The sequence below is a fragment of the Symsagittifera roscoffensis genome, chromosome 2 (genome assembly GCF_963678635.1).
Source record: "Symsagittifera roscoffensis chromosome 2, txSymRosc1.1, whole genome shotgun sequence".
In the NCBI taxonomy this organism is placed as follows: Eukaryota; Metazoa; Xenacoelomorpha; order Acoela; family Convolutidae; genus Symsagittifera; species Symsagittifera roscoffensis.
Genome location: NC_087063.1, coordinates 61,868,234 through 61,896,192, shown reverse-complemented (window position 1 = coordinate 61,896,192; position 27,959 = coordinate 61,868,234). Strand labels below are relative to the sequence as shown.

Genomic DNA, 27,959 nt, shown 5'->3' with positions numbered 1-27,959 from the left:
TTTCTTTCTTAGCATGGAAATCAATTCGCGAAAAAAGTAAATTTTTTCTAGGCAAGCTTTTAAAGCACTAAAACTTTGAACAAATTCACGTTGTTTCAAAGAGCGACTCAGTAAGTTCTTAGTAAGTTACATAAGCCATTAAACTTTGAAACATTTTCAAGATAATTCATGACTGATTTTCTTCGCAAAAATTCAAGTTTTTCTAAGCAAGCTATTCAAGCTATGAATCTTTGAAATTTTTCAAGTTATTCCGTGGGCTGAATCGGCTCGCGAAAAGTTTCAGTTTTTCTAAGCAAGCTTGTTTTCATGCTATGAAACGCTGAAATATTTCAGTTTATTTCATGGACCGAATCGGTTCGCAAAAAATTCATTCTTAGCATGGAAGTTGCCATTTTTAGCGGATTCGTTTCAGACTGTATTTTGTGAATAAAATTTGTTCGCGAAAAGTTTTTAAAATTTTTAAGCAAGCTTTTGAAGCTATGAAATTTTATGTTATTTCAAGCTATTGCATAGACTGAAACAGTTCGCACAAAGTATTAGTTTTCTTGAGCAAGCTATTTAGGCTATTAAACGTTGAAATATTTCAGTTTATTTTATGGAGCAATTGGGTTCAAAAAAAAGTTTCTTTCTTAGCATGGAAATCAATTCGCGAAAAAAGTAAATTTTTTCTAGGCAAGCTTTTAAAGCACTAAAACTTTGAACAAATTCACGTTGTTTCAAAGAGCGACTCAGTAAGTTCTTAGTAAGTTACATAAGCCATTAAACTTTGAAACATTTTCAAGATAATTCATGACTGATTTTCTTCGCAAAAATTCAAGTTTTTCTAAGCAAGCTATTCAAGCTATGAATCTTTGAAATTTTTCAAGTTATTCCGTGGGCTGAATCGGCTCGCGAAAAGTTGCAGTTTTTCTAAGCAAGCTTGTTTTCATGCTATGAAACGCTGAAATATTTCAGTTTATTTCATGGACCGAATCGGTTCGCAAAAAATTCATTCTTAGCATGGAAGTTGCCATTTTTAGCGGATTCGTTTCAGACTGTATTTTGTGAATAAAATTTGTTCGCGAAAAGTTTTTAAAATTTTTAAGCAAGCTTTTGAAGCTATGAAATTTTATGTTATTTCAAGCTATTGCATAGACTGAAACAGTTCGCACAATGTATTAGTTTTCTTGAGCAAGCTATTTAGGCTATTAAACGTTGAAATATTTCAGTTTATTTTATGGACCAATTGGGTTCAAAAAAAAGTTTCTTTCTTAGCATGGAAATCAATTCGCGAAAAAAGTAAATTTTTTCTAGGCAAGCTTTTAAAGCACTAAAACTTTGAACAAATTCACGTTGTTTCAAAGAGCGACTCAGTAAGTTCTTAGTAAGTTACATAAGCCATTAAACTTTGAAACATTTTCAAGATAATTCATGACTGATTTTCTTCGCAAAAATTCAAGTTATTCCGTGGGCTGAATCGGCTCGCGAAAAGTTTCAGTTTTTCTAAGCAAGCTTGTTTTCATGCTATGAAACGCTGAAATATTTCTGTTTATTTCATGGACCGAATCGGTTCGCAAAAAATTCATTCTTAGCATGGAAGTTGCCATTTTTAGCGGATTCGTTTCAGACTGTATTTTGTGAATAAAATTTGTTCGCGAAAAGTTTTTAAAATTTTTAAGCAAGCTTTTGAAGCTATGAAATTTTATGTTATTTCAAGCTATTGCATAGACTGAAACAGTTCGCACAATGTATTTGTTTTCTTGAGCAAGCTATTTAGGCTATTAAACGTTGAAATATTTCAGTTTATTTTATGGACCAATTGGGTTCAAAAAAAAAGTTTCTTTCTTAGCATGGAAATCAATTCGCGAAAAAAGTAAATTTTTTCTAGGCAAGCTTTTAAAGCACTAAAACTTTGAACAAATTCACGTTGTTTCAAAGAGCGACTCAGTAAGTTCTTAGTAAGTTACATAAGCCATTAAACTTTGAAACATTTTCAAGATAATTCATGACTGATTTTCTTCGCAAAAATTCAAGTTTTTCTAAGCAAGCTATTCAAGCTATGAATCTTTGAAATTTTTCAAGTTATTCCGTGGGCTGAATCGGCTCGCGAAAAGTTTCAGTTTTTCTAAGCAAGCTTGTTTTCATGCTATGAAACGCTGAAATATTTCTGTTTATTTCATGGACCGAATCGGTTCGCAAAAAATTCATTCTTAGCATGGAAGTTGCCATTTTTAGTGGATTCGTTTCAGACTGAAATGAATCTGTAAACACAAAATTTTGGACAAAAATTAGGCTGGTACTGTCTAGCCTTGAAGATGGATCGAGTTCATCTTCCTCTGAATAATTTTTAAGCGTTGTGCTCGATAAAAAAAATTTAAAACGTTGCGTCCATAGCGCATTAAGGCTTTCAGTTAATATATAAGATGGGATAACCTGTTGAACTGTTTTTTGTAGTTCAAATCACGAACTAAAGGGGTTTAATAAGATGCATCACTCGACCCAATCCATTGATTATTTGTGGTACCTGAGTGTGCGTACTCAGTGCCAGCGCAAATAGCTAGAATGCCCAATCACTTAGGTCAAGATGCTGAAAGTTAATACTCTTTTTATATTTCATATTTTTGTCATGTTATATTTTTGTCCTTTTTCTGATACATTTTCGAGGCCTGGATAATTAGACGACAAGCAAATCAGACGATTGTAAAATAACTGAATTTAGATGATAACTCTGAGAATTAACTTTTTGAAAGCGTCGCAAACGCTGAGAATTAAATTTTTACGTCACAAACGCTGAGAATTAACGCTGAAATTCTCGTCGCAAACACTGAGAATTAACTTTTTAAAAGCGTCGCAAAAATTAATAGCAAAAAATCCCATACATTTTCATTATATCTGTTTTTCAAACAGGACCTAACAAACACTAGCCAAAAACAACGCAACAACACATGCTATTATATTGCCTATGCTTAAATACGCTTAATTATGATTAAATTGAAATATAACAAAAACGCCACCAGATGAGCACTTTTATTTGCGACTTAGGATAGAAAAAAACATCTTCGTTATAATACACTACGCTTTACTTGTATAATCAAAACGTTTAATCGAAAAAGTTAAGCACATTTTTGCAATGTATTAATTATACAACTGTGACATTGATAACCTGAATTGCGATTGGACAGCGGTGTTTACTCAGTGTTTACTCAGCTAAAAGTTACCGTCTAAATTCAGACCTTCGGATCGTCTAGTTGGCTTGTCTAATTTCCTAAACCCCTAGGAATTAGACAAGCAAATTGGACAATGTTTATAAAACAGAATTTTGAGCAATGCTGCTAATTTAATTCTTCCATAATCAAACAATTACCGCAATAGTTGTCAAATTTTGACCGTGTGCCGGACATGAAGCCGACAAGATTTCAGTCAAACATTTTCATGAAGCCACAAAATGCGATTAATTTTACGATCTTTTTTTTGCAGTTATTGGTTTTTTAATCAATTTTGAGCCTTAAACTGAAATTTAGGGATTTTCGCATTGATGAAAGGGATTTCGCGTGTAAAATTTATGCCTTTCAAGTACCGATTGATTTAACAAACGGATGTTATTTCCAAGAGATGCAGTATCCTGAATAAAACTTATAATCGACTAACTTGCCCAATTTTTGAAAAATAACATTAAACAGATGAAAAATGAGCGTTCGAAGTACTGAGGTTCAAATTTCGGCCAGAAGTCCCGTAGACTTGTTGTCCTAGACCCATTTTGACCAAAAGTGTGAAACTGAGGCAAGTATTCAGACACTAGTTCCTCAATACCAAGAAGGCACTCAATGATAGAATTTTTCAACTGCTGGGGACCAAAAAAGAACGAATTGCCCTGTAATTGGTTTGCTTCCTCGGACAAAATGTTGCGGAAAAAAGGTTCAATAATAGATAAATTGTACGGGTATAACCTTGTACGAGATGATAACAACACACGCGAAAACTGTGTCAGCGTAGTCAAAAATAGGCAAACTTTATTTCATACTTGTCAAAAACTAGACAAATAAAAGTATTGACCAATCCATCGAGATAAGTGAAACCAATGCACGCAAGAAAAAATTAATTATTAAGTTTGGTTTCTTATCTCGATTCTGATTGGTTAATCAAGTATTTGCCTATTTTCTGATCTTCTACTTTTTGCTAAATGACCAGATTTGGGGCATCAATGTGCTTCAGATAAGGAGTTAGGAGAACGCCCTTCAAGAAATCTTCTCTTCATTACCCCGAACTGCCCTTTTGTTCCCATTTTACAACACTTTTGGCCGTCCAACCCTTAACTGATTCTAAAGGCGCATTTGTGACCAATATACTACTAAAGCGAGTATGTATATGAAACCGAAGCAGTTGATTATTTAAAAAAACCTAAAATGGCATTTTTACATCGCTAAAATTTTAGGACATAAAACTACTATGTTTCAATAGGTCGCACTTATGAGCAGAAAACAAAGTTGTTTATAGGAACAGATCCTGAATAAGTTTATTTTCTGATTGTAAGATACTTTTGAAATCTTAGCAATTTTTTTTGGTTAAGAAAATTTCCACTCAAGAAAAAGGTAGCAAGAGACAAAAACAGAATCTTTTCAGATCTTCATGAAGAGCTCCAGTTTTGTACTAAATACTTTAGGTTCTTATACTTCTACTGCGAGTATCTCCAGATTTCAACTTAAATACTCGAGACTAATGAGTCAAAGTATTGCAGACTGACCTTGACAACTTCAGTTGCACTAGTGGCAGCTGTCCAATGTATAACAGCCACTTGAATCTCCTCAGTTTGGTTGTAGTCTGACACGAACTTGTATCCCTGCAACCTATACAGTAAAGTGCTCTTTCCAGTATTGCGTTCTCCTTTGATGATGACCTTCATGTTGTACTGAACTCCCCGGGCGAACTTCCTCTGCAGATGTGCGCCCATGACCTTCACGCCCGATGGGATACCCGCAAGTGCACCTCCACCCACTCCATCCCCATCGGTTCCTTTGAAAAAAAAACAAGAATGCCAACGCAAAGAAAAATATTGTCCGAAATGTAACACGAAGGATATGCGGTTCTTCGCAACACTTCGGATACAGCACAAACTAAGCAATGTAAGCTAGCAGACAGAAAATTAGAAGGAAATCACTAATGCGAAGAAATTATTTTGAAATCGGATTAAAAACCCATCACCACCGTTGAATAAGCAATCAAAATCATTTATTGAGTGGCATCTAAGCTCACAATATTTGGGCAGACGACTCTTGAGCCAAAAAAACGACAAATTCGAGCTGTTAAGTATAACAATCTATTTTCCCTTCCAACAGCTCAAAATATAGAAAAGTCAAAGTAACATAAGCACAACCCATTTAAGCCAAAACGAATACAAAAAAGAAACTCTCGATTCAACAAGCATAGAATGAAAACATCGTGACGCTCAAGAAATAGACAAAAAGGCTTCGATCGACGTTAACATTGAAGAAGAAACTAGAAAAACTAAAAAACGTAAGAGAAAAAAAAACCAAAAAAATGTACGTGTTTAATTTCATTCAAGTTGATTTTCAATAATTAGAAGTCAAGTGAGGGTTGATATTGAACATTTGAAAATTTGATTCCAGAGTCTTCTAGATCTCAAAAATATTACACGAAAAAAATTGGGTAAATAAGCCGACAGCCAAAAACCTGAAAATCATTCGAAATCTTTCGGCAAAATCTTATTGAACTTGCAAGAACTGCCCACATAAGATCCAAGAATGGTTGATTTGTTATGTACGCAACGTGGTATAAATTACTCGTTAACTTCAGAGCGACAACCATGAAACCCAAAAATCATCAGCAACAGATTTATATCAAAACTAAAAAATTATAGATATAGCATTTATCAGTAGTTACTAGTAGCCAGTAGTTAAATTAGAATTTTTAAGAAATTAAGCATTTCAGTAGCACATCAGCATTACGAATGATTTCAAACCCGCTAACTTTAAGATAGAATTACGGCTGCTTGATGTTCGAAAAAAATGAAATGATACGATTAAAAACACATCATGAAGCCGCAAAGCAAACTGAGCATCTTTATTGAAACAAAAATGGCTGCCATAAAGTAGCTATTTTTCATCGAATATTTTTTTTCAGATTAAGTCTCAAAATTATGGTTTGCTTTCGAGAACAATCAAAAAGTTTCTTAAAAACGCAAAACTTCTAGAAAACGCTCAGAAGACTTTCCAAAACCCATAACTTTTATCTGCAAAAGGAAGTTTGGGGCCCTTTGAGCAGTGAAAAATCCCTAAACTGTTTGTCGATTGGTAAAAACCTGAGAACTGGCCCGGTAGTATTCGCGTTGAGTCAAAAAGTTTCAAAACTTAGACTTGTTTGGAGGTCATAACTTTTTTCTTAACCAAATCGGGGCATAGCCAATTATCAAGGTAGGCTTTCCAGAACATGCTCTTTCGTTTCAGCTTATGATATCAAAATTGGCAGGATAGTTAGCAAGAAAAGTCTAAAAAAAAACGGTCAACAAATCAAAAGATTGACATTTCCAAGGATCATAGCGTTGTTTTGAACAACAATAGAGCGTGGCTGCTTATGCAGAAGGGATTCACGCAATCTTTAATTTCGATTGAACCCAAAATCTCAGATTTGGGAGGGTAGTTGCGAAAAACGAAAAACTTTGAAAACCCGTCAAAAAATCTAAAATTTGACTTTTCCGAGAGCCACAAATTTGGTGTCAGAAAAATTTGGGCTTAGTCGCAGGAACAAATGAGTTTCCCACAACCCGTTCTTTGAATTGAAGCCAAATTTCAAATATGGCAGGGAAGTTTTCAAAACATTTTTAAAACGGTCAAAAAATCTAAAATTTGACTTTTCCGAGAAAAATAACTTTCTGTAAAAAAAACTTTCTGAGTGGCCGCTAAAGGGACCTTCTCGCTGCCCGTTATCTCCACTGAACCCACAATAGCAAATTTCAGAGGTTAGTTTTCGAGAAAAGCCAAAAATTTGACATTTCCGATGGCCATAACTTGATGTGTAAAAAAATTGGGCGTGGCCGCATATGCAAGGAACTTTTATAAATTAGTTATATTCATTAAAACCAGAAACTCAGATTTGAGAGGGGTAGTTTTCAAGAAAACGAAAAAATCAAAAACATGGGTCAAATTTACCCCCACAAAAATATGGGTCAAATAGTGCTCCACAGACTTTTTCGAAGAACGTAGACAGAGGAATATCAAGTAAAAAAGACGCTACAGGAGTATGAAAGCTCACAGGGAAGTAGGCGGTCTTTCAATTGATCCTTGTTTGTTCTTTGCTTATCTATGATTTGATTCAAATAATTCTTCTTGCTCTTCGATTGGTTTAAATGTTTGACGAATTGGATTTTTAAAATTGAATATTTGCGGTTTAAATGTTTGACGAATTGGATTTTTAAAATTGAATATTTGCAAGAGTGAAGCTAATTTCAGTTTTCCAAAATTAGTTTGGGCACAAAATCAGCTCAGCACTTCAGTCTACTCCTCTATCAAAAACAAACTTCGTGACAATTTCCGACTCACCGACTATTTTCTTTAGCTTCCCAATCATGGCTATGAGGCGAGTGTTGTATATCCAATTTGGATAGTTCCAGACTCCTCAAAAACCATTTTCTATCATCATTCTGAAAAAAACTGGGCTTCTAGAGTGTCGACTTACCATTCATAAATTCAAAACAAAACAGCAGTTTTTACGAAGCCTATGGTTTCAAATCTGGATGCAGAATCAAAATTTTGTAATAGTACATCGCTCATGAACGCTAAATTAACATTTGAACCAAGTTAGGTCAGTATTACAAAATAGACAGTTTATCATCTAAATTTTAGAACTAAGAAATTTCTATCTAATTAAATAAGAATTATATAGATCAGCGAAAGGAACATGATATAATTTAGCTGGATATAAGGCCTGGTCTTCCATATTAGAACAATTTGTCAAGTTGTTCTAACGATGTTCTTAGGCGTTTAGTCTGGTCCCTGAGTTCATAAACCGGAGTCATTTTCAAGTCGATCTGTTCTATTTTTGATATGAGCGAGAAAAGAGCACGTAGAAGGTCGTCCACACTTTCGGTGACCTTGAACCCGATATCTCTGTGAACTTGTACGTAGCCAATTGTAAGAGCACTCATTTCATGGAGTTGTTTCTGCAGAACTTCAAGCAGCGCAAAAACAGCAGCTACGATTTTTTCACATGACTTGCTCACATCTTTCACACATTGTGGATCAATCAGCGCTTTTTCCACCTTTTTTAAACTCACTTTCTTCTGTGGCAAAGGATGACTGAAACACAAAAACACTTATTGACCACGTAAGCTGGCATATCAATTAAATAATGAGTGCTGATTTGATGATTTGACAACCCAATAGTGTTAGTTTTGGGTTATATAGACATTTTCTAATTCAATTTTAAGATCTAAAACATGACAAACCTTGTGGAAAGATTAACTGCTTGTGGAAACCCACAACCAATTTGAAACAATGACCGTAAAAAAGTCACTACCTTTGATAGGTAGGCTTGCGTCATAACAATAAATTTCAATGTTCGTCAACAAAAGAGTTTCGTTCTAACCCTCCAATGGAAACAAAACGCAAAGAAACCTGAAAAGTCATTGTAATTCATTACGTAAACGCCATTATGTGCTTCTTATTTATAACGGAAGTCATTTAAACTTTCAAATTTAGGGCGAGTAAAAATCTCCCAAGTTTCTACAGCAATAAAATAAGAGATCACTTGGTTCGGCCATTAAAAAATTGTCAAAAAAAATTGAGCTGTTACGTTAAACGTAAAAACTTAGTGTTACTCTTGAAACGACTCATTATATGGTGACTAAGCTGATATAATTTAGGCAAAAAAAACAAACAAAAAAGAATTTAAGTGATCGCTCGTAAACTTTCACGAAACAGAACAACTTTCAATTATAACAAATCTAGTTTGAATCAGAAAAAATCCCATAAATTGGAAATTGAGCTGACAAAAAATAAGCCGACAGCAAAAAATAGTCGGACTTCAAAATTTCCCAGAAAAATCAAAATTATTACGCATTGAAAAAAACAAGGTCCCAGATCTAAATTTCAAACCCGCTAACTTAAAGATAGAATTACGGCTGTTTGATATTCGAAAAAAATAGGAAATGATACGATTCAAAACACATCATGAAGCCGCAAAGCAAACTGAGCATCTTAATTCAAACAAAAATGGCTGCCAAAAAACAGCTATTTTTCATCGAATATTTATAAAACAACTAAATACTAAGTGGCTTCCACTCCATGGGCTTATCAATTTTTACCAAATAGATAAAAGTTGTCTTACAAAATATTAAGAAGTCGCCGCTTCTGCAAGAACAATTATCACAACCGGTCTTTTCAATTGAACTTTTCATCTCAGATTTGATGGAGTAAAATTTGAAAAATCAAAAAAATTTTTGAAAACGCAAAACTTCTAGAAAACGCTCAGAAGACTTTCCAAAATCCATAACTTTTATCTGCAAAAGGAAGTTTGGGACCCTTTGAGCAGAGAAAATTCCCTAAACTGTTTGTCGATTGGTAAAAACCTGAGAACTGGCCCGGTAGTATTCGTGTTAAGTCAAAAAGGTTCAAAGCTTAGACTTGTTTGGAGGTCATAACTTTTTTCTTAACCAAATCGGGGCATAGCCAATTATCAAGATAGGCTTTCCAGAGCAAGCGCTTTCGTTTCAGCTTATGATATAAAAATTGGCAGGATAGTTCGCAAAAGAAGTCTAAAAAGACGGTCAACAAATCAAAAATTTGACATTTCCGAGGATCATAGCGTTCTGTTTTGAATAAAAATAGAGCGTGGCTGCTTATGCAGAAGGGTTTGACGCAATCTGTAATTTCTATCGAACCCAAAATCTCAGCGAAAAACAAAAAACTTTGAAAACCCGTCAAAAAATTTGACTTTTCCGAGAAAAAAACTTTTTGTGTAAAAAAGTTTCTGAGTGGTCGCTAAAGGCCCGTTATCTCCACTGAACCCACAATATCAAATTTCAGAGGTTAGTTTTCGAGAAAAGTCAAAAAATTTGACATTTCCGATGGCCATAACTTAATGTGTAAAAAAATTGGGCGTGGCCGCATATGCAAGGAGCTTTTATAAATTAGTTATTTTCATTGAAACCAAAAACTCAGATTTGAGAGGGGTAGTTTTCGAGAAAACGAAAAAATCAAAAACATGGGTCAAATTTCCCCTCACAAAAATATGGGTCAAATAGTCCTCCACAGACTAATTTGAAGGAGTGAAAAAGAAAGAAGAGAAATTGCACACTTTCCAGCAAACAATAGCCAGAAAACGTGCATTCACTTAACGTTTTACGTGCAATTTTTGTAAACTGAGAGTCCAAAAATTGGACAAAGTGTAGCAGCAAAACAGAAGAATACTGTTAAACAAGTTTAAATAAGCCACTTTACTCATCGAGGCAGCCAATGATATACCATCTAGGAAAAATTAATTCATCCAACTTTATCCAAACTCCTCTGAAAAGCAGCTCATCGGCATGGTTTACGACCCCTACTCTCGCGAACTACAGACAGGCTTGTCTACTCAATCTATTAAGCAATGGATTAAATAAACAGCGACTCCCTGAAAGGACTGTACCTACCAAGACTGTACTCTATATCTTTCTGAAGCTATTGACATGGTCAGCCACCATACTCTATTGGAAAAGCTACATGTCACTAGTCTTCCCGGAATCTCTACAAGGTGTCTAGCAGAGCATCTAAGTTGCCGACACGCCAAGACGCAACTCAGAGACGACTTGTCTACATCAATATGCACCCGAATCCAACCAAAAGTATATCTTCAGCCTTCCGCCGATGACTTGAACCGATTTCCTATCGCGCGACATAAAAAACGATTTTACTAAACTTAAAAAAGAACTTGTCGAGTTGTAAAAAATTCTTTTAGATGTATTTTACTTAATTATTCTTCCACCAAATAATCAGTCTGTCTCAGCATTTCACACAATGAAGAACTTAATCTTGACCCCAAAGTAACAATGAGTCTCGCTTTTACCAGTGCATAAGCAACTTAAAATCTGGGTGTCTCTTTCGTCCCAGCTCTTAATTTCTCCGAACACTGCATTCAATGTGCAAGAAAAGCCATGCGGTTCTGAAGGTACTGTGGGACCCAATATGGGGCCAGTCGAAAGAGACTCTGATAAGTTCTTAAACAAATCTAACAAGACCGATTATTGGTCACGCCTGTCCAGTCTGCACCTATGCGTTCAGTGATACTTCCGATAGTAAACTGCAAGCAGTGAAAAATGCAGTTTTTCGGATGGTGACCGAGCGCACTTAATAGATCCACATTGATCAACTTCACTCAGAGTGCAAATTACTTAATGTGAGAAAGCACCATTAACTATTCGCATCTCAATTCACTCTGAAAGCGTACGTTGTTGAAGCCCATCGCATTTTACCTCACTCGATATCCCCCTACCCCCCCCCAAAAAAAATAACGCCCAAACATTAGACCCACAAAGAGGATTTCCAACATATTTTCAGTGGGGCAAACGAGTCCAACCCCATAAACGATTTTTAGCCAGCTTAGAGTTTTTGTAAACCAGAAATTTAAAACGCTTTTAGAGCACATTCACCCTCACATAGTTCAGAAAGCCAATGATGAGCCCCCCCCCCCCCCCACGCGAAAACTTCTCCTTCTAAGACCACCTCAAGTATCTACAAACAAACGCTTAAGGTACCTCAGTGCGAGTTTTCCAAACAAATTTTCGTTGCGGTCGAACTCTGAATTGCAATAAGTCGCACTCTGATTTCGAAATACGTAAAAGATTTGAAATACAGAAATTCTGATTTGAAATACGTAAATATGTATGGCAGGTATACTATATGGGACGTCACCTACAAGCTGAGATGACTATATATATCTGAAACCTTGATATTTATTATCTGAAAGGGATTATCTGTACCTTTCTGAAGTGCTTTGACTTTCTTGGATCAATCTATCAATGTTTTCAGCGACGTATCCTATCGATTCTGTGAATTCTGAGATACTATTCTCAAGTTTGCAGCTGACTTCTGAATTATTGCTGATTCCTTTCTCCGCGCTTTCCCTGTTTGCAGCACATTCCTCTCCAGTCTCATGGTCGACGTTATTTAACTGCTCAATGGAGCCATTTTCGGGTACTTCGGGGCCATTTATCATCTCAGTTTGCGTAGAAAGCAATTTGTGTTCAGTGATTTCCAAATGACCATTATTTTCAACTCTCCCAGAACTAAATTGGTCGAAATTAGTAGCGCTCAATTTTAGTGCAACGGGTATTTCAGCCGTTTCGAATGATTCGTCTGGTGCTCTGGTATTAAGAACTTCATCAGAGTCGCCTTTCTGCTGAGTAGCATGAACTTCGTGGCTAACTATAGGATTCTTAACTTGTACTTCCAATGTAATTGGTTGTATTACTGGTTTCGTTTCGATGTACTGTGACTGACTTTCCGATTTTTCGGAAGAGTTCGTTGGTGAATCTATTTCATGCAGTATATCTCTGCCATGAGCCTGAATAATAGAGACACAATTTTGATGGTCTGTTGAATCCGATTTAAGCTCGGGGGACACTTTTCCCTGAAGCCGGGGTGACATGTTTGTTTCTTCTGAAGTTTCTTCGTAGTGATTGGATCCAGAATTCAAATCATCTTGATGCTTGGATTGGTTTATATTTTGAATTGTCATATCTTCATCATCCAACGAGCGGTCATTAATTTCATTTGCAATAGACGAAAACTCAATTTCTGTACTATTCCTCTGTCTTGGCTCAGACGATTGTTCGTCTGATAACATTTCGACCTAAAAAACTACTATATTTTATGACTGAAGACCCTTCTTTCAAACTCGGGTCCGTGCACAGGTTGGACAGGTCGAAACCAACGCTGGTGAATTTCCATTTGACAAACACTCATTTGTATCACAATGAAAAGTTGGGTGAGGGGGTATTTTGCTAGTAGCCTTTATGTTGTAACGATCCCAAAGTTCCATGTCATAAGTGAACCGAGAACTGGCTCCGACTAATTGAGGTACAAAATCACAAGAGATAAGGTACCTGACTCTTAAGCCAATGGTTATAGGGCCTATTTTTCAAACCTAGTATGTGACTTGAGTGAACGGCTGCTTCAAATGCAATGACTCAGTGAGTGAGTAAGCTACATTGCATAAGCATTAATGAGACGTTTTTATCGGCTCCCAGGCATAGCTGAAATGTATATCATCTGCGAACTCGGCTTAATTATGACACAATTTGTAATTTTTGAAGGCAGCTTGCACACCAAGCTCAATGTTCCTTTCAGCGATGCCAACTGTTGGAGTAGAAGGACCCTTGTTACGTAATCTGTTTTATGTAATGTATTAGTAACTTGTGCTAACTAATTGTCAAGTCTTTTTGTCGTTTCAGAATTAACATTGTGTTAAACGGATTGATGTTTTGACAAATTGCCTGCTTTTGCTTGGTATTTCTCTTCAAGAACAACAAAAGCAACAAGGATGACCGAAGTAGGGTGCTACATTGACGGATGCACCTACACTATCCCCGCGATGTCCGATAGCGCCGGAGCTGTCATGCTTGGGCATCACTTGTCCACGACACACCCAGTCCCTGCTACTGCGAAAGCTCCACACATACCTCAACCACGCGTATCACCCAAGATTCACGAGGACGCTTGGGACTGTGTAACATTCGCCCGGAAGTACATATCGACGGAAAAAGCTAGGCTCTAAAACGACTGGCTAGCGTCTAAACACAGCTCTAGATGCTTTTCACCGTCTCTGCCAAAGCCAGTTCTTTTGGTGGTCTTTCTAACATCGGGTCGACAAAAAACGTTACTGTTTCCGGCTTCGATCAGAACGCTCTAATTAACCTAATTACATAGAGAAATAGTGAGCTCATGGCTGGGTCTCAGTATCCCCAGACCACGAGGTCACTCCTAAAAACAGGTGTAACATTCGCCCGTACATATCGACGGGAAATAAAGCTAGGTTCTAAATCGACTGGCCAGCGTCTAAACACAGCTATACATACTTTTCACCGTCTCTGCCAAAGCCAGTTCTTTTGGTGGTCTTTCTAACATCAGGTCGACAAAAACGTTACTGTTTCCGGCTTCGATCAGAACGCTCTAATTAACTTAATTAGATGCAAAAATAGTGAGCTCATGGCTGGGTCTCAGTATCCCCTGACCACGACGTCACTCCTAAAAACAGGGCTACTACTTATTTATTGTATTACTATTGTTTTTGTTCAGTAGATAAAAATAATCATCTTGTAACATTCGCCCTGAAATTGTGCCATTCTGCCAGATTGGCACAGCGCAGCCTTCCGGCGACATGAAAGAAAACGAATAAAGGCCTTAGTAACGAAAAAGTATTGCGAAGGAGGGTAGGAATATTGTAGAATTTTTAATTTTAAAATTTTCGATCGAAGAGTGAATATTTCTTGAGAAATACAAAAAGACGGCCATTTTGACTGAAAAGGACGAAAAAACAGAACAACGACAAATAGTGTGGAAAACGGTCGCACAAGAGACGAGAAATACGAAGCCTCTTATCGTGGCAACATCACACGATAAGACTCTTAGCAGTGGATATTAGTGGAAAAGGAAGCTTTAGTGGGGAAGGAATATTCCACGGAACCCTCCCGTGCCACAAATTGGGAGAGATAACAGCGTTATCTCAGGAAGATTACGGGAGCGGAGGCTTGGTCCCCCAGAGACTGTTTTATGTGAAGGGACTATATAACACTGACTTTGTAGCTACTTGCATGTCGTGAAACTTTGAATTAACACCGGTATAATTTAATATTTTAGAATATGAGTAGCTAGAAAGAGGAAAGGGTCAATCCATCTCCAATGGATTTAATATAGAACTGTCACACAAAAACATATTAAAATAGGTTGTTCGAGCCGTGTTTTTAATGGCAATCACGTAGTCTGAGGATCCGAGACCCATCTATGTGGTTGTGTTCGCATGTAAACGAAAGCTGATCAAAAGTCGTTTGACTGATGGCCTAAAAATAGTAACTTTTTACTTAGCCCTAAACAGACCAGAAAATCAACTGGCAAGGTCGAGACTGGTAAAAACGAATAGAACAAGGTAACTGACGCCTGCCAGTCGTTAATAGGTACTTTTTCTACGCTCCGTCGCTGTGTAGTATTTGGGCGAATGTTACATAGACGTTTTTATGGCGCTCCTGGGTGGGCCTGTTAAAGGCATGAGACCATCATGATCAGCAAGCGTTTCAGCGACGAACCCTCCGCTCCGGGCGTATGCCCAAGTTAGAGACCTTAATGACCGTTATTGTACTAGGGGGAAGGTGCGTACCCTCCGTCTAGTATTGTTTAGCTTTTTAACTTAGTTAACACCGAAAATTCCGGGGGCCGGAGGGTTAGGTGGGAAATCTAGAGCCCGCTTGTCCCGAGGTCCCAGGACCGAAAACAATTAAAGAGAAAGCGTAAAACCAAACAAAAATAGTGTATAAACAAGAAAAAGTCAAAAATAAATTTATTTGAAAACAAAAAAGTACAAAAAACAGTAAAAAAACCAAAAAAGACCAAAAACAGTAAAAAACATAAATTGACAGTTTATATTTTATTTCCGGACGAGATGTGATCTGACCTTCCTATTTGTTGTTGTTTCAGATTGATTTTTATCGTTTCTGATAGAAAGATTGTTTGTTTTGGTGAAGGGTTGGATACCCTCTCTTAAGTGTAATTTGAGTATTTAAGCACGTTAGTGGTGATTTTGCCGGTGGCCGGAGGGTTGAGTGGCAAGCTGACCGACGTGTTCCACACTCAACAAGGACATCGGGGACAACATCCACAACGACTGTTGGGTATCGTTGAAACAATTTTGGTATCATTGGGGTTCTATTTCATCAAAACTTAAGTGGTGGGGGCACGATTGGCGCGGTCCGATTGTACCCTCCATCGATTACAAATTTCCGAGTTAAGGGTCTTAATTCGGGTTTTTTGGTGCAAAGGAGGAAATAGTAATATTCATTAACGACTGCTAAAAGATTATTGTCCTTTTTATATATTACTTATCTCCTATTTAGACCCAAGAAACACCCAAATTTTGTCGAAAATTACTGATTTTTGACAAACTATAGACCCCCAAATTTTTGGATATCCGAGCTTTTCCGAACAGCAAAAAGCTTTTATATAGGGAGTGGCTACGTAGTTCGATCCCCCTAACTAAAGAAACCGCGTGAGAAAAGACTCAGTAAAAGCTGGATAAAACCAAAATTTTTCGGTCAAAATTTCGGTAATTTTCTGAATTTTGTCAATCTGTTTTGGGGATCGAGTTTTTGAGTTTTTAGAGTGAGAGCAATAAAATTTTTTGTATTAGGAGCGTGCTAGCATAACGTGCTCGGCTGCCCGAAAGATTCTTGAGTAACCCTCCGATTAGCTCCGTGGATAGAGCTAACGACTTAAGGATTGGAAAAGGAAGGAATCGGAGGGTCCAAATTTGATAGTTATTAGCCAAATGTTTGTCCCAAACCAATTTTGGTCCGGTTTTTTGCATGATTCCAGTGCCGTACAGGGCTACTACGCGGGTTTCAATTATTTTTAGGCACTTTCAATAGGATTTGCGGAAAAAGTTTCTCAGAACCTACATAGGTGGTGAAAAACGCCCATTTGGACAAACACGTTTTTGGCAATTTCTCAAAGACTAGCCAAACGATCGGGATAATTTTGGTACCATAAGTCGACGTTTTGAACCAATTTTCCGGACCGCAATCGTTTTTGGGTTGATAATCTCGGAAAAGAAAAATTTTTCAGAATTTGTTGGTTCGGAGGGTCCAAATCACAGGTAACCCTCCGAGCGGCAGAAAATTTTATCAAAACACCTTTTTATCCAACTGCGAAGGTTGACCGTGTCAGCCAACCTAGTTTTAAGTCAGGTGGACCGCTTTTGGAGACTTTATCGCGGTAACATAACCTTTTTTCTTGATTTTTGGGGAACCCTCCGAAGTAACCCTCCGGAGTCAGCTAAACCCCTTAGCAACCCTCCTTAGTGGAAAATTTCCACGATATCATCCAAAAAAGTTAAAACTGCCCCCCATAGAAAATTTAGTTTGTTTTGACGCTTCCTGAAATTAATTGAAGGCCCTTCTAAGTGAGGTTCAGAAATTTGAAAATTTTGGAGGTACCCTCCGAAGTAACCCTCCGGAGCATATTAAGCATCTTATTGACCCTCCTTAGTAAATTTAAGGAGACCCTCCGAAGTAACTTGGATGATTAAGGTACCCTCCGAAGTAACCCTCCGAGGTAGGCTAAGTGTCTTAACAACCCTCCGAACAACCCTCCGGAGTGACATGAACTTCTTAGCAACCCTCCTTGTTAGAAACTTGAGGAAACCTTCTGTGGCAATTTGGGAGACGGGAAATATCCATTTAATAAATATCATATTAGGATATTAGGCGTGCTTATTAGGATCATAGGAGCCCATTTTGACCCGGAAATTCGTGATCAACTTTGGATTCTAGATCGGGTGTATCAGAAATACCCGAACAATTTTTTTTTTATTGTGATTTTGGTTGTGCGGTTGCCTTGAGCTACTTAATGGGAAAGTTCGGGCAATCCGGGAACAAATAAAGAAATACCTCGGTGAGTCCATTAGGCAAATACACACTCACTTGAGAAGAAAAGTTGTTCCCTACTCTCGTGCACTTGGAGCAGTCCGTGTGTGGGAGAGCTTTTTCTTAGACTATAGAACTTTTCGGTCAAAGGTTGCCTTGAGCTACTTAGTAGGACAGCTCGGGCAGTCGCAGGACACCTAAAAGAAGACCTCGGTGGGTGTATTAGGCAAATACACACCCACTTGAGAAGAATGTGTCCTGGGCTTCGTTCTTTCGGATCGTTCCGATTGAGGGAAGTCTTTTTCTTTAAGACTAAGTTTTATTGATCTGTTTCTGAATCATCACTACTTTTTACCAAAGATTGTTTGATTTTAACAAAGCAGTGACTTGATAAGTTGTGTGGCGATAAATTGATACTGACGAGAGGTCGCTGTCACCTAAAGGATATTCTTATCTGATTATCGATTGTGTTTTGTGTGTTGATTATATCTTGTGAAAACTTTGTGATACTGTTATACTATACAACAGGGTTGAGTTAGCATTATATCAATACTGAGCAGGCCCTATGTGTAACTTTAGCTGAATCGCTAAGATTGTAATTGAGAAGTCTAAGAGACATTTTTGATACCTACGAGATTGAAGAGGCAGCGTTAAGTAATTTAACTTGAACTTGTTGCGGTACGTGTGCATCGCCATTAAATAATAAGAATATTGTTATTTGTCACAAAGTATGCAGCGCAGGGACTCGTTAGGATCGACTACTAAGATTGCTAGGCTGAGCAAGGGCAGCACGCGAAAATTTAAAACTAGGCGTAGCCAGTCCTCGTTTAGCAGCGCCTCCGACGTGTTTGCCGAAACCGAATCGACTAAAGGTCAACCTGATCTTTCAGTGAGCAAAATGAAACTAAGGAGCGAGAAAAACCTCGATGGCGATCAAGGGCGGAGCGCCGAGGCCGGACCCGCGAGCGAGACGCTTGTTGACCCCTTTGACGAAGGAGAACGGACGCTTATTCGACCCGACTTTGAGCCGAGCGAGGACCTCGAGCGGGAGGAAGTTGAGAGGACGGAGGAGACCTCGGAACGTTCCGAGGTCGAGCCGCGAGAGGAAGTGTTATTCAAGGGAATGTCCAAATCGGAGACCAAGAGTCATAGGTGGAGGAGAGAAAATTCACATTCAGCTAATACCCACTCATCTCTGGCCAATCAGAGCAACAACGCGATGATGTCGAGTATAAGCCCGAGTGAAGAACAACCGGGTTCGAAGGCCAAGAAGAGCTGGAAGTCTTTGTACGATGATGAGCGCATGGCGTCATTACGAACTGAAGGTTTAACTTCCAGTTATGACTACCCGAAGATAACCCGTCCGGATGTGAACTTCACACCGTGCCCAAGGAACGACATGAGCAGGATGGCGTCGTCCGCCTCGCCGACCAGGCCCATGTCAGATGGGATAACGATGGGAGCGTCATCAACGTTCGACAGATTGATGACGTCGATGAGCAAGCAAAAAGGCGGTGCGTCATCAAGCACCAGGCTGCAGCCGCAGTTGACCTCATCTTCTTTGGGACTAACCCCGTCGTTTGGGGCCACTGGCGATATAAGTGACATGTTCGCTGGCGTGATGAATGGTCTGGATGAACTGAGGCGGGACATGACTAAGAGAATAGATCAGGTTGATGAGAGAGCTCACCAAGGTCAAGAGAATCTGAGGGATGAACTAACGCACGTGAAGTCGAAGGCGAGGGTTGATCAGGCTCAGTTGATTCGCAACACCGATCAATGCCTGGCGGAGAGCCTGGCACAGGCAAACAAGGAGTCATACGAAAGAGAGGCTAGGATGACGAGGGAGATCGAGCGATTGTTGAACGATCATGATAGTACCTACGCCCACACGATGACTGGAGAAAAGGTTAGATGCCAAGTCTGACTTAATAATGCGGAAGCTTGACGCGATCCTGAATGGGAGCAATTGACAGGAGCGTTCCAACCCAAGGGAGCGCTCACGCCATGCAAATGATGGAAATGGTACGGGCAGCAATGCCAGAGCCCAGCAAAGCTCGAGAACGAACTACGAACCTAGTAACAAGGAGCGGCCAAGGGCAGCCCCGTCGAGGCCTGGCTGGACGAATCCAGTCCCGCCGGAGGCAGATGCTACCCCGGAGACAAGGTTGCCAACTGTGCCACAAGTCAGTTCAGTACCAGATCTGACTACAGTCTCACAGGACACAACGATGTATGCTTCGATGTTTGAGCCTCTGAACAGATCTCTCGAAACATTCATCACCAAACTCTCGAAGTCAACTGGGAGAGGAGAGAGGTCAAGAACGACACTGAAAAAGCCGAAGTCATACAACGACGAGTCAGACGGCTGCATTGATACTTGGATAGAGGTGATGAAGTTACACTTTGAGGAAGAGAGTCTCTCCAAGAAACAAGAGTGCAGCGCGCTAACGAGCAACCTGGAGGGTACTGCACTAAGTTGTGTAATGGCGAAAAGATCCAATGAGAGAGACAGCGCTCGCAAGATATTCGACATCCTGCTGAATCGTTTCGGCTCTGGAGTACAAGGCACCAGGCTATGGTGAAGTTCGAAAAGAGGCGTCAAAGAGATGACGAATCCATAGACAAATTTTTGGACGACCTTGAATTGCTTAGGAGGAGAAGCAATCCCGATGAGAGAAAATCCGAGCGAAACTTGGCGATTGCTTCGAAGTTCATGGACGGAGTAAGGAGTGAGGAGTTGAAGACGATGTTGGCCACGCACTTCACCCTGTCACTTGACCAGGTACCCACGCCCGATGATTTGCGTATGAAGTCACGCGAGTATTTACTCATAAAACCGAGGGCGCAAAACCGTTACAGCAATTATGGTAACTATAGCGGGACAAACACTGGTGCGAACTCCAGTTGGTACAAACCTCGCGATGACATGGATAAGAGGAGGTCGTGTGCGAATTGTGGTTCGATGGACCATCACGTTTCCGCGTGTTCTGCATACAAACAGAACATGAAAGCAATAGACTACTTTCTCGAGGACGTCGACGCGACCGACGAGGATCACGAAGAGTACGTCAGAGGGCTCATCATGAAATATGGTCCGAGGTGTTTCTTCTGTAATTTGGAGGGACACTTCAAATCGGATTGCACTCCATTTTGGGATGCAGTGGCGGACGCGAAACATCCCCGCCACGAAGAGGCGCTTTCGGGTGTCAAGGCCAGTCGAGCACGTCTGATGAATGAGGCCGAGTCTCGGAGAAAGGAGACGACACCGAGCACCTTTACGACTAAGAAGGTAAAGACACTGCCTGACGAGGTGGTAGCCTCGAACCTGGAGGCAGAGTCGGCTAGCCCACTCAAGGTGGATTACGGTCTGGCGGCAAGGACAGCGTTGCAGAATGTCAAACAGGAGCTAGCCACGAAAGAAGTGGAGCAGTGGGTAAGGTCGGAGCTGGAGAGCAAAGATCTTCGGGAAAGTTTTAATATTCTGGGTGAAACGACGAAAATAGAAGACAAAGAGGAACCCAGGAAACAGGGACTAAAACTGAACGTTATATCTGGGAGAACTTTCGGCATGACGAAGCAGGGGACAAAAATAATGTCCATTATCTCAGTCGCAGGGCACCAGGTGGTCAAGAACTTGAGTGAACCATCCGAGATTACACTAGTCCACCTGGACATTTATGCAGACTACCTGAAGAAGAAAAATCCCAAACTGGACTCCAGGGCAGTGCGAGCGCTGCTCACAACAGGAGGTCCGAGGCTGATGAAAGTGGATGGACATTACATCGATTTCCATGGCCCATACCCGATTCTAATGAATGTGGATGGCATCAATATCTACACAAAAGCTCACATAACTGATGCGAACGATCAGATTGGCCGGATATACCTTGGTCAAGAGGAACTGAAGGTTAGACGAATCGGACACAACGCCATGCTCGAACAAGATGCGGTGCACATAGGTTGCGAGGCCGATCTGGCCGCACACTGCTGGACGTGCAAGGCAGACAACTTTCAGTAAAGGGACTGCTATTCACGGGAGCAGTGGTTAGTGTCATGCCAGTCAAAACTTGGACCGACATGGGTTTCGAGAGGTCGGATCTCATACCGACAAACATTAGGTTGGCAGCTGCCAATCAGGGAGCGATCTATGTGACTGGACGAACCCCGATCATTTCACTGCAGCTCGGAGGAAGACATCTCTGGATGAGCTTCCTAGTAGTGGAGAATTTGGACGAATCCGATCAATTCATCTTAGGGAGGGATTTCGTACGCAACTTTGATGTCACGATCGATCTTAATGACGGGTTGATTAGGATCAAGGATCCTGAGAGAAAGTATGAAAAGAAACCCCTTAATAAGATCTTAATTAACCAGGCCAAGGTGCCGATTTTTCTGGATCGTAAAGTTAGATTAAAACCGAACCAAGCCGTAGTAGCGACGTTTAGATTGAGGAACTTGAATGAACTCAGCAATGACAGACAGGTGTGTCTGGTACCAAATTCAAACAGTAAAAGCTCGGCTATTTTAGGAAGAAGATTTCTCACTCACTCAGAGCGGACTGTGTGTGAGTGTGCTATTGAACACAGAAGCAAATACAGTGACAATAAGGAGGAGAAAGAAACTTGGCTAGGCTTTGCCTCTGAACACAGACTTTCAGAGTGTGGAGAACTTGAAAAAGTTTGATGTAACTAAATGTCCATTGCATGCGAACCAAGAATGTATAATGAGGAGAGTGAATGAATTGAAATCTTCTAGGAAATTGTTTTCAATGAAGTCGGAAACAGATGATGGGCTGTCTAGTTGTTCCAACTTTCCTGAGAGGCCGACAGAAACAGAATTATCAGCGAATAAACCAGTCCTACCGGAGATAGAACATTTGAAGGGTAAAATATCAGACAAGGATTTAGATTCGCTCAGAGCGGTGCTAAGTCGGAACGCAGACGTTTTTTCGAAACGTAAGGCCGACATAGGTTGCTGTAATTTTGTAGAGCACGAGATTGAGATAGAAGAGGGCTCGGTACCTCATAGGGAAGGGGCGAGAAGAATGACCCCTCACAAGTCAGATGCATGTAGGAAGGAAATCGAGATGTTAATGGAGTACGACATGATCGAGCCGTCGAAGTCCCCGTGGGCTTGTGGCGTGGTCATGTCGAAAAAGAAAGGGGTCAACTCAGATTTTGTTGTGATTTCCGTTATCTGAATGCAGTGACTAAAAAGGACGCATACCCGATTCCCCGAATCGATGAGAGCCTATCCAAGCTGGGAGACGCGAAGTTTTTCACGACGTTGGATTTGGGCTCTGCGTTCTGGCAAGTGCCACTCAGAAAACAAGATCGAGAAAAAACAGGCTTCGCGTGCGAGCTGGGATTGTTCCAGTGGAAGAGGATGCCGTTCGGATTGTGCAACGAAACGGCCACATTCCAGCGACTGATGGCCCAGGCACTCACGAGCGTCACAAAGAAATACGGGAAACTCATCATTTGTTATGTCGATGATGTCGTGATTGCAACACCAACCTTAGAAGACCACATAGAGAGGTTGGAGGAGGTGTTTTCTTGCATGAAGCAGGCGGGTCTGAAATTTAAACCCTCTAAGTGTGAAATCCTCAGAGATTCCATAAAGTATCTGGGTTGCCTGGTGGACAAACATGGAGTGAGACCAGATCCTGAAGCGGTTGAAGCGGTGCTGACCTGGAAGGCACCTAAAACAGATACACAGCTGATGAGTTTTTTGGGATTCGCTAATTATTATCGAGAGTTCATCAAGGGGTATGCTGACAAAATATACCCCATGCAGCGGTTGATGAGAAACAAGGGCAAAAATTTCACTTGGACTGATGAGGCACAAGTTTCATTTGAGAACATCAAACGTGAACTTTGCGAGGCCCCGGTCCTCGTCATGCCAACAGAGAAGGGTATGTTCGTGCTGGACACGGATGCATCAGTGGTTGCGATATCGGGCATACTTCACCAGGAGCAGGAGTGGAACGGGAGAACGGTTCTTTGTCCGATAGCCTACGGATGTAAAGTCCTGAGTGATACTGGGATGAAGTACGGCGCGCCAAAAGCGGAGATATTTGCGGTGATCACTTTCGTGGAAAAATACAGGGCCTACTTGGGGAGTGCTCCCTTCAAGTTACGTGTGGATAATCGTGCCCTTGCCTGGCTGAAAACCTATTCGATGGACCAAAGTTATATTGGTCGTTGGATTGTGCGCCTGGATGGATACCACATGATCATAGAGCACCGTACCCGTGACAAGCACCAGAACGCAGATAGCCTCAGTAAAAAGACAGAATTTTATGAGCGCCTCGAGGAGAAGCAGGCTAACCAATCAGAAATCAAAGACGGGTTTTCGTTTCTGGACAAGGAAACCTACGACAAACTGCCACTTACTAGGTGGTTAGACACGTCAGGGCATCCTATACCCGGACACCCTGACCTTCCAGTGGAAACGGCCGCGGAGATAAAGCTTTTAGCCAGAGGCGAGCCCGTTCCGTTGGATCTGCTAGTCTGATCCAATTTGGTACAGCAAGAACTTACCAGGCTGGATATAAACAGCATGGCTCTATTGAACAGGACGGTGAACGTGGCGCCGGACGTCATGGGAAAGCTCCGTGACTTGTTGGACAGGGAAGTGGATAGGCATGATCGTGAGTGGATGGAGACCATGCAGCGGTTGACTGTCACCGAGAGAACAGAGAAGAGGCCAGTGTCCATTCGCAGCCGACGCGTTGAACGGGATTGCAGGTCGATAGTCAACCAGCTGGTGAGCTCGATGCCGAAGGAGGTCTTGTTGAGAACTTCGTTCACTGAATATGGGACACTGAATCAGACCCAAGCCACTGAGGGAGTCAGGATCAAGTCGAAATCTAGCTTCGCGAGGAGAGTGCATTTCACGGATGCAAAAGAAGAATACGAGCCGAGCCCAGATTGTTCGTCCGGGGACGAGACAACGTCCGGGGAGTCTGATACCTTCGAGCTCGTCAAGGACGACTTGTCTGAGGAGTCAGACACCTTTGAGCCCGTGCAGGACGACTTGTCCGGGGAGAGGTTGACGAGACCACCTAAGGGCAGAATTTTGTCCGGGGAGACGGATTCAAAGCGACCAATGGACAGAGTTTTGTCCGGGGAGTCGAGAAACATCTCAGACAACTTGGAATATGATATTGGGGAATCAGTCGGCTCAAGTGTTGACTCGAGGCCCCAGTCCTGGGACAACACATCTGAAACAACTTCCAATTCCGATATGTCAGAGATCGCAATCCACTCCTTGTTGGTAGACTGGAAGCAGCGCGGGCTGGACCGAGAAACGCATAAGGATCCAGACAGGGACAGATACACCTCAGATGAAGAGGGCACTGTGGTAGATAAGGCCGCAGACGAGCTCGAGCTGATAGCAGTTTCGAAACGCCCAACCAGATTGCTGCCACATGGTACGGTCGTCCGTACCAATCTGGAACCATCTGTGCAGGAAGCGACGCCTTTGAAAAAGATATGGTGTGTCAAGTTGATGGACGATGCTCATGCTCCGGAGATAATGAGTGGGCAAATGAACGTGGTAAAGACGTATTTGAAAGCCAGGTACAGGCTGTTGGATCTCCTAAGCGCTCAACGAAATGATAGAATGACGAGCAGTCTGAAGAGATGGATCGAGAATGGAGCACCTGACAAGGGAGACTTGGAAGAAGACAGCTACAAGATCTTGAAGCAATTCTACCTGAAGAGAAACGACTTGTTGTACTTGAACAAGGACGGAAGCGTAGCCTGTAAACGTAAAGAGGAGGACAAGGTCCTTTATAAATACAATTCAAAAGTGTTACCACAGTTGTACCAGACCGAATTGCTCTTTCGCTCACATGATCAGATGGGCCATCAAGGCGTGGACAAAGTGTACAACAGGATACAGAAACGATTCGAAAGGCCGGGATTGAAGAAGGCTTGTGAGAAGTGGATCGCCGCATGCCTGTCATGTCAGCAGGCGAAGGATCCCAGGAAACTAAGGTTCCCCCTACAGTCAATAGAGTCGTCGGGTTTCAACGAAGTGGTGCAAATTGATCATCAGAAAATCTGCATGACAGCAACGGGCTATAATCAGGTGCTGGTAATGATTGACCATTTTACGAAGTATGCGGAGGCAGAACCCTGCATGACAGCATCGCCGGAAGAAACATGCGATCATTTGATAAATGTATGGATAGCGAGGCATGGCTGCCCCATCACGTTCCAATCGGATAATGGCAAAGCATTCGTGGGTGATCTCACGAAGTAGTTAATGAAAAGGTCGCAGGTAGAGCAGGCCCACTCGACCACTTATCACCCGCAAACGAATGGCCTAGTCGAGAGGCAAAATCGCACACTGGTATCCATGCTGAGAGTCTATTGCTCGCGTTACATGGATCACTGGGACAAGCACTTGCCGCAAGTGATGGGTGCTTATAACAGCACGGAGAATTCCACCACGGGAATAAGTCCGCACATGATGCTAACGGGTCACGAAAAAGCGCTCCCGTTGAAGTTTTTCTACCCTGAATATGAGGGGAAGAGAACAGCACCGCAAACGTACGTGCGGGATGTTATTAGAAGACAGCAGGACCTCAATGACTTATGCAGGAGGAACACGCAACAGGCGCGAATTAGACAAAAAAGGAGGTTTGATAAAAGGACAGCCGATGCGAAAGCCTACTCAGTTGGCGACTACGTCTGGGTGTTCCAGGAAGTGGTTCCACCAAAAGGAACTAAGAAATTATTAAAGAAATGGCGTGGTCCATTTCAGATAACAGAGGTGCACCAAGGAGGTCGTTTTTATCGACTGAGCACTGGAAGAGCAGCTCATTACGTAAATATTAAACCACACAATGCCTCGTCAGAGGACTGGTGCATCCCAGCGGACATGCAAGTGGGAGACTATTTGATAGTGGATCCTGCTTGTGAAGTGAATGAAAGGGGTACTCGCGATAAAAACGACGGGAATGAGGTGGTGGACGATTGCGACCTACCACTGGATCTGGAGTTGACCGAGCGAGTAGAGGTGGACAATGAAACTCTACCTTATGCCGAGGAAGACTGGGACTGCCCGGAACAAATCGAAATTGACAAAGGAATACAGCCTGACTTTCCTCTCACCATGGAAACACGCCAGAGCAAGAGAGGAAAAAACAAGAAGAAATACAATCCGTACGGCGAGGATTTCGTTGTAGACAGGATAGTTGTAAGTGATGTCATGGACTCGCTAGTGGGACTGGACGAAGTGGCGGCGCTAGAAGAAATCGACTTGGTGAATGATATGGATCAGGATTGGATCGAAGATCGATCAGAACTGGAAGTGGAGTTCGAACCAGAAGCGGAACAGACTCATGAGCAAGAACTAACGAACTTGCGCGTGCTCGAATGGCTCCATGACCTGCCGACAGATCCAAAAGAGACGATCCTGACGATTCAGGACGTCGATAAAGACGGCATCAAATACATGAGTCGTGACAATACCGAGTCCAACTGGGTCGCCCCAGATGGTCCTCTACGTGTTCCACAATCCAACCTCGATCTCCTAGTCTTTGGGCGATCGACGGGGACGTCGATGGATATTTTTGTCCGGGGAGTGGGGGTAGGACTCACCCACACCAAAAATCTGATAATAAATAAAAAAATTGAAATCGGCAAGAGAAACCGGAGAACTAAAGACAGAGGGCGAGAATGCTAAAACACCACCTTTTGGACAAATTTTTGAATCGTATTTTGACCTACCGAACCATTATTCAAACAATATAGTCATAACGGACATCGATTTCATACTCACGGAACGCACGTGCGCTATAGCGATAACCGCGGATGTAAGCTTCAAAACAGCGCTAGCGGCTGACTTCAAAAGAGAGTATAAGAACATCAAGGTGACAGCGCTCATTTGTGCTACCCTGACACAGATACAGGTGGACGATCCACCTTGGTGCTAAATTTTTAAATCAGAATTGACAAGAGAATTTCAATGAAGAGTTTTAAAGAGTTGAATGATGTTTAATCCAAAAATGATGGTTTCAAGTCGCGACTCGTTTTTTAGATCATGATTGATCAGAAATTGTTTATTGAATTCATTGAATCAAACGAGACAGGAAGAAACTACACGATAACAAGAATCAACGTGACAAGAAATGGGTGACACGAACGAACTTATGGAATTCCTCTCAGCGAGTCTAGGAGCGACTCTAGACGAGATCTATCAGCGGCTGATCGATTGTGATTTTACACGAGAAGACCCGGGGCTGGCGATGTTTGTGGTCGCGCTCCTCAATGCATTAGGATGAGAGGGTCGAGGGAATCGCCCTACAGAAGTCGTGTTGATGTTGGCCTTCGGTGAGTCCGGG

The 27,959-nt window shown here is 41.3% G+C and overlaps 3 protein-coding genes across 3 annotated transcripts in view; 1 reads left to right on the top strand and 2 right to left on the bottom strand.

Annotated features, from left to right (window-relative positions):
- Positions 1 to 27,959, bottom strand: part of LOC134839588 (rab-like protein 6) — a 323,021-nt gene that overhangs the window by 7,110 nt on the left and 287,952 nt on the right. Inside the window, exons 2-3 of the mRNA XM_063855191.1 lie at positions 7,533 to 7,635; positions 4,721 to 4,989 (exon numbers count right to left, since the gene is read on the bottom strand). Of these exons, the coding sequence (XP_063711261.1) occupies positions 4,721 to 4,989; positions 7,533 to 7,560 (297 nt within the window). The 5' untranslated portion in view covers positions 7,561 to 7,635. The remainder of the gene's footprint in view (positions 1 to 4,720; positions 4,990 to 7,532; positions 7,636 to 27,959) is intronic.
- The window catches only part of LOC134839590 (aquaporin AQPAn.G-like), a 364,076-nt gene that overhangs the window by 214,955 nt on the left and 121,162 nt on the right, over positions 1 to 27,959 (top strand). The window lies entirely within an intron of this gene.
- LOC134839589 (uncharacterized) lies at positions 7,765 to 12,824 on the bottom strand. Its single transcript, XM_063855192.1, has 2 exons — positions 11,948 to 12,824; positions 7,765 to 8,288 (listed from the first exon to the last, which is right to left on the bottom strand). The coding sequence occupies exons 1-2, from the start codon at positions 12,811 to 12,813 to the stop codon at positions 7,931 to 7,933; spliced, it is 1,224 nt and encodes a 407-aa protein (XP_063711262.1). The 5' UTR covers positions 12,814 to 12,824; the 3' UTR covers positions 7,765 to 7,930.

Bases quoted from the DNA above. Each gene is read 5' to 3' on its own strand.
- LOC134839589 (XM_063855192.1), bottom strand. From the start codon at position 12,813: ATGTTATCAGACGAACAATCGTCTGAGCCAAGACAGAGGAATAGTACA. The intron at 8,289-11,947 runs GTACAGATAATC...TTTGTGTTTCAG, and splicing joins AGTCAAAGCACTTCAGAAAG to TCATCCTTTGCCACAGAAGA.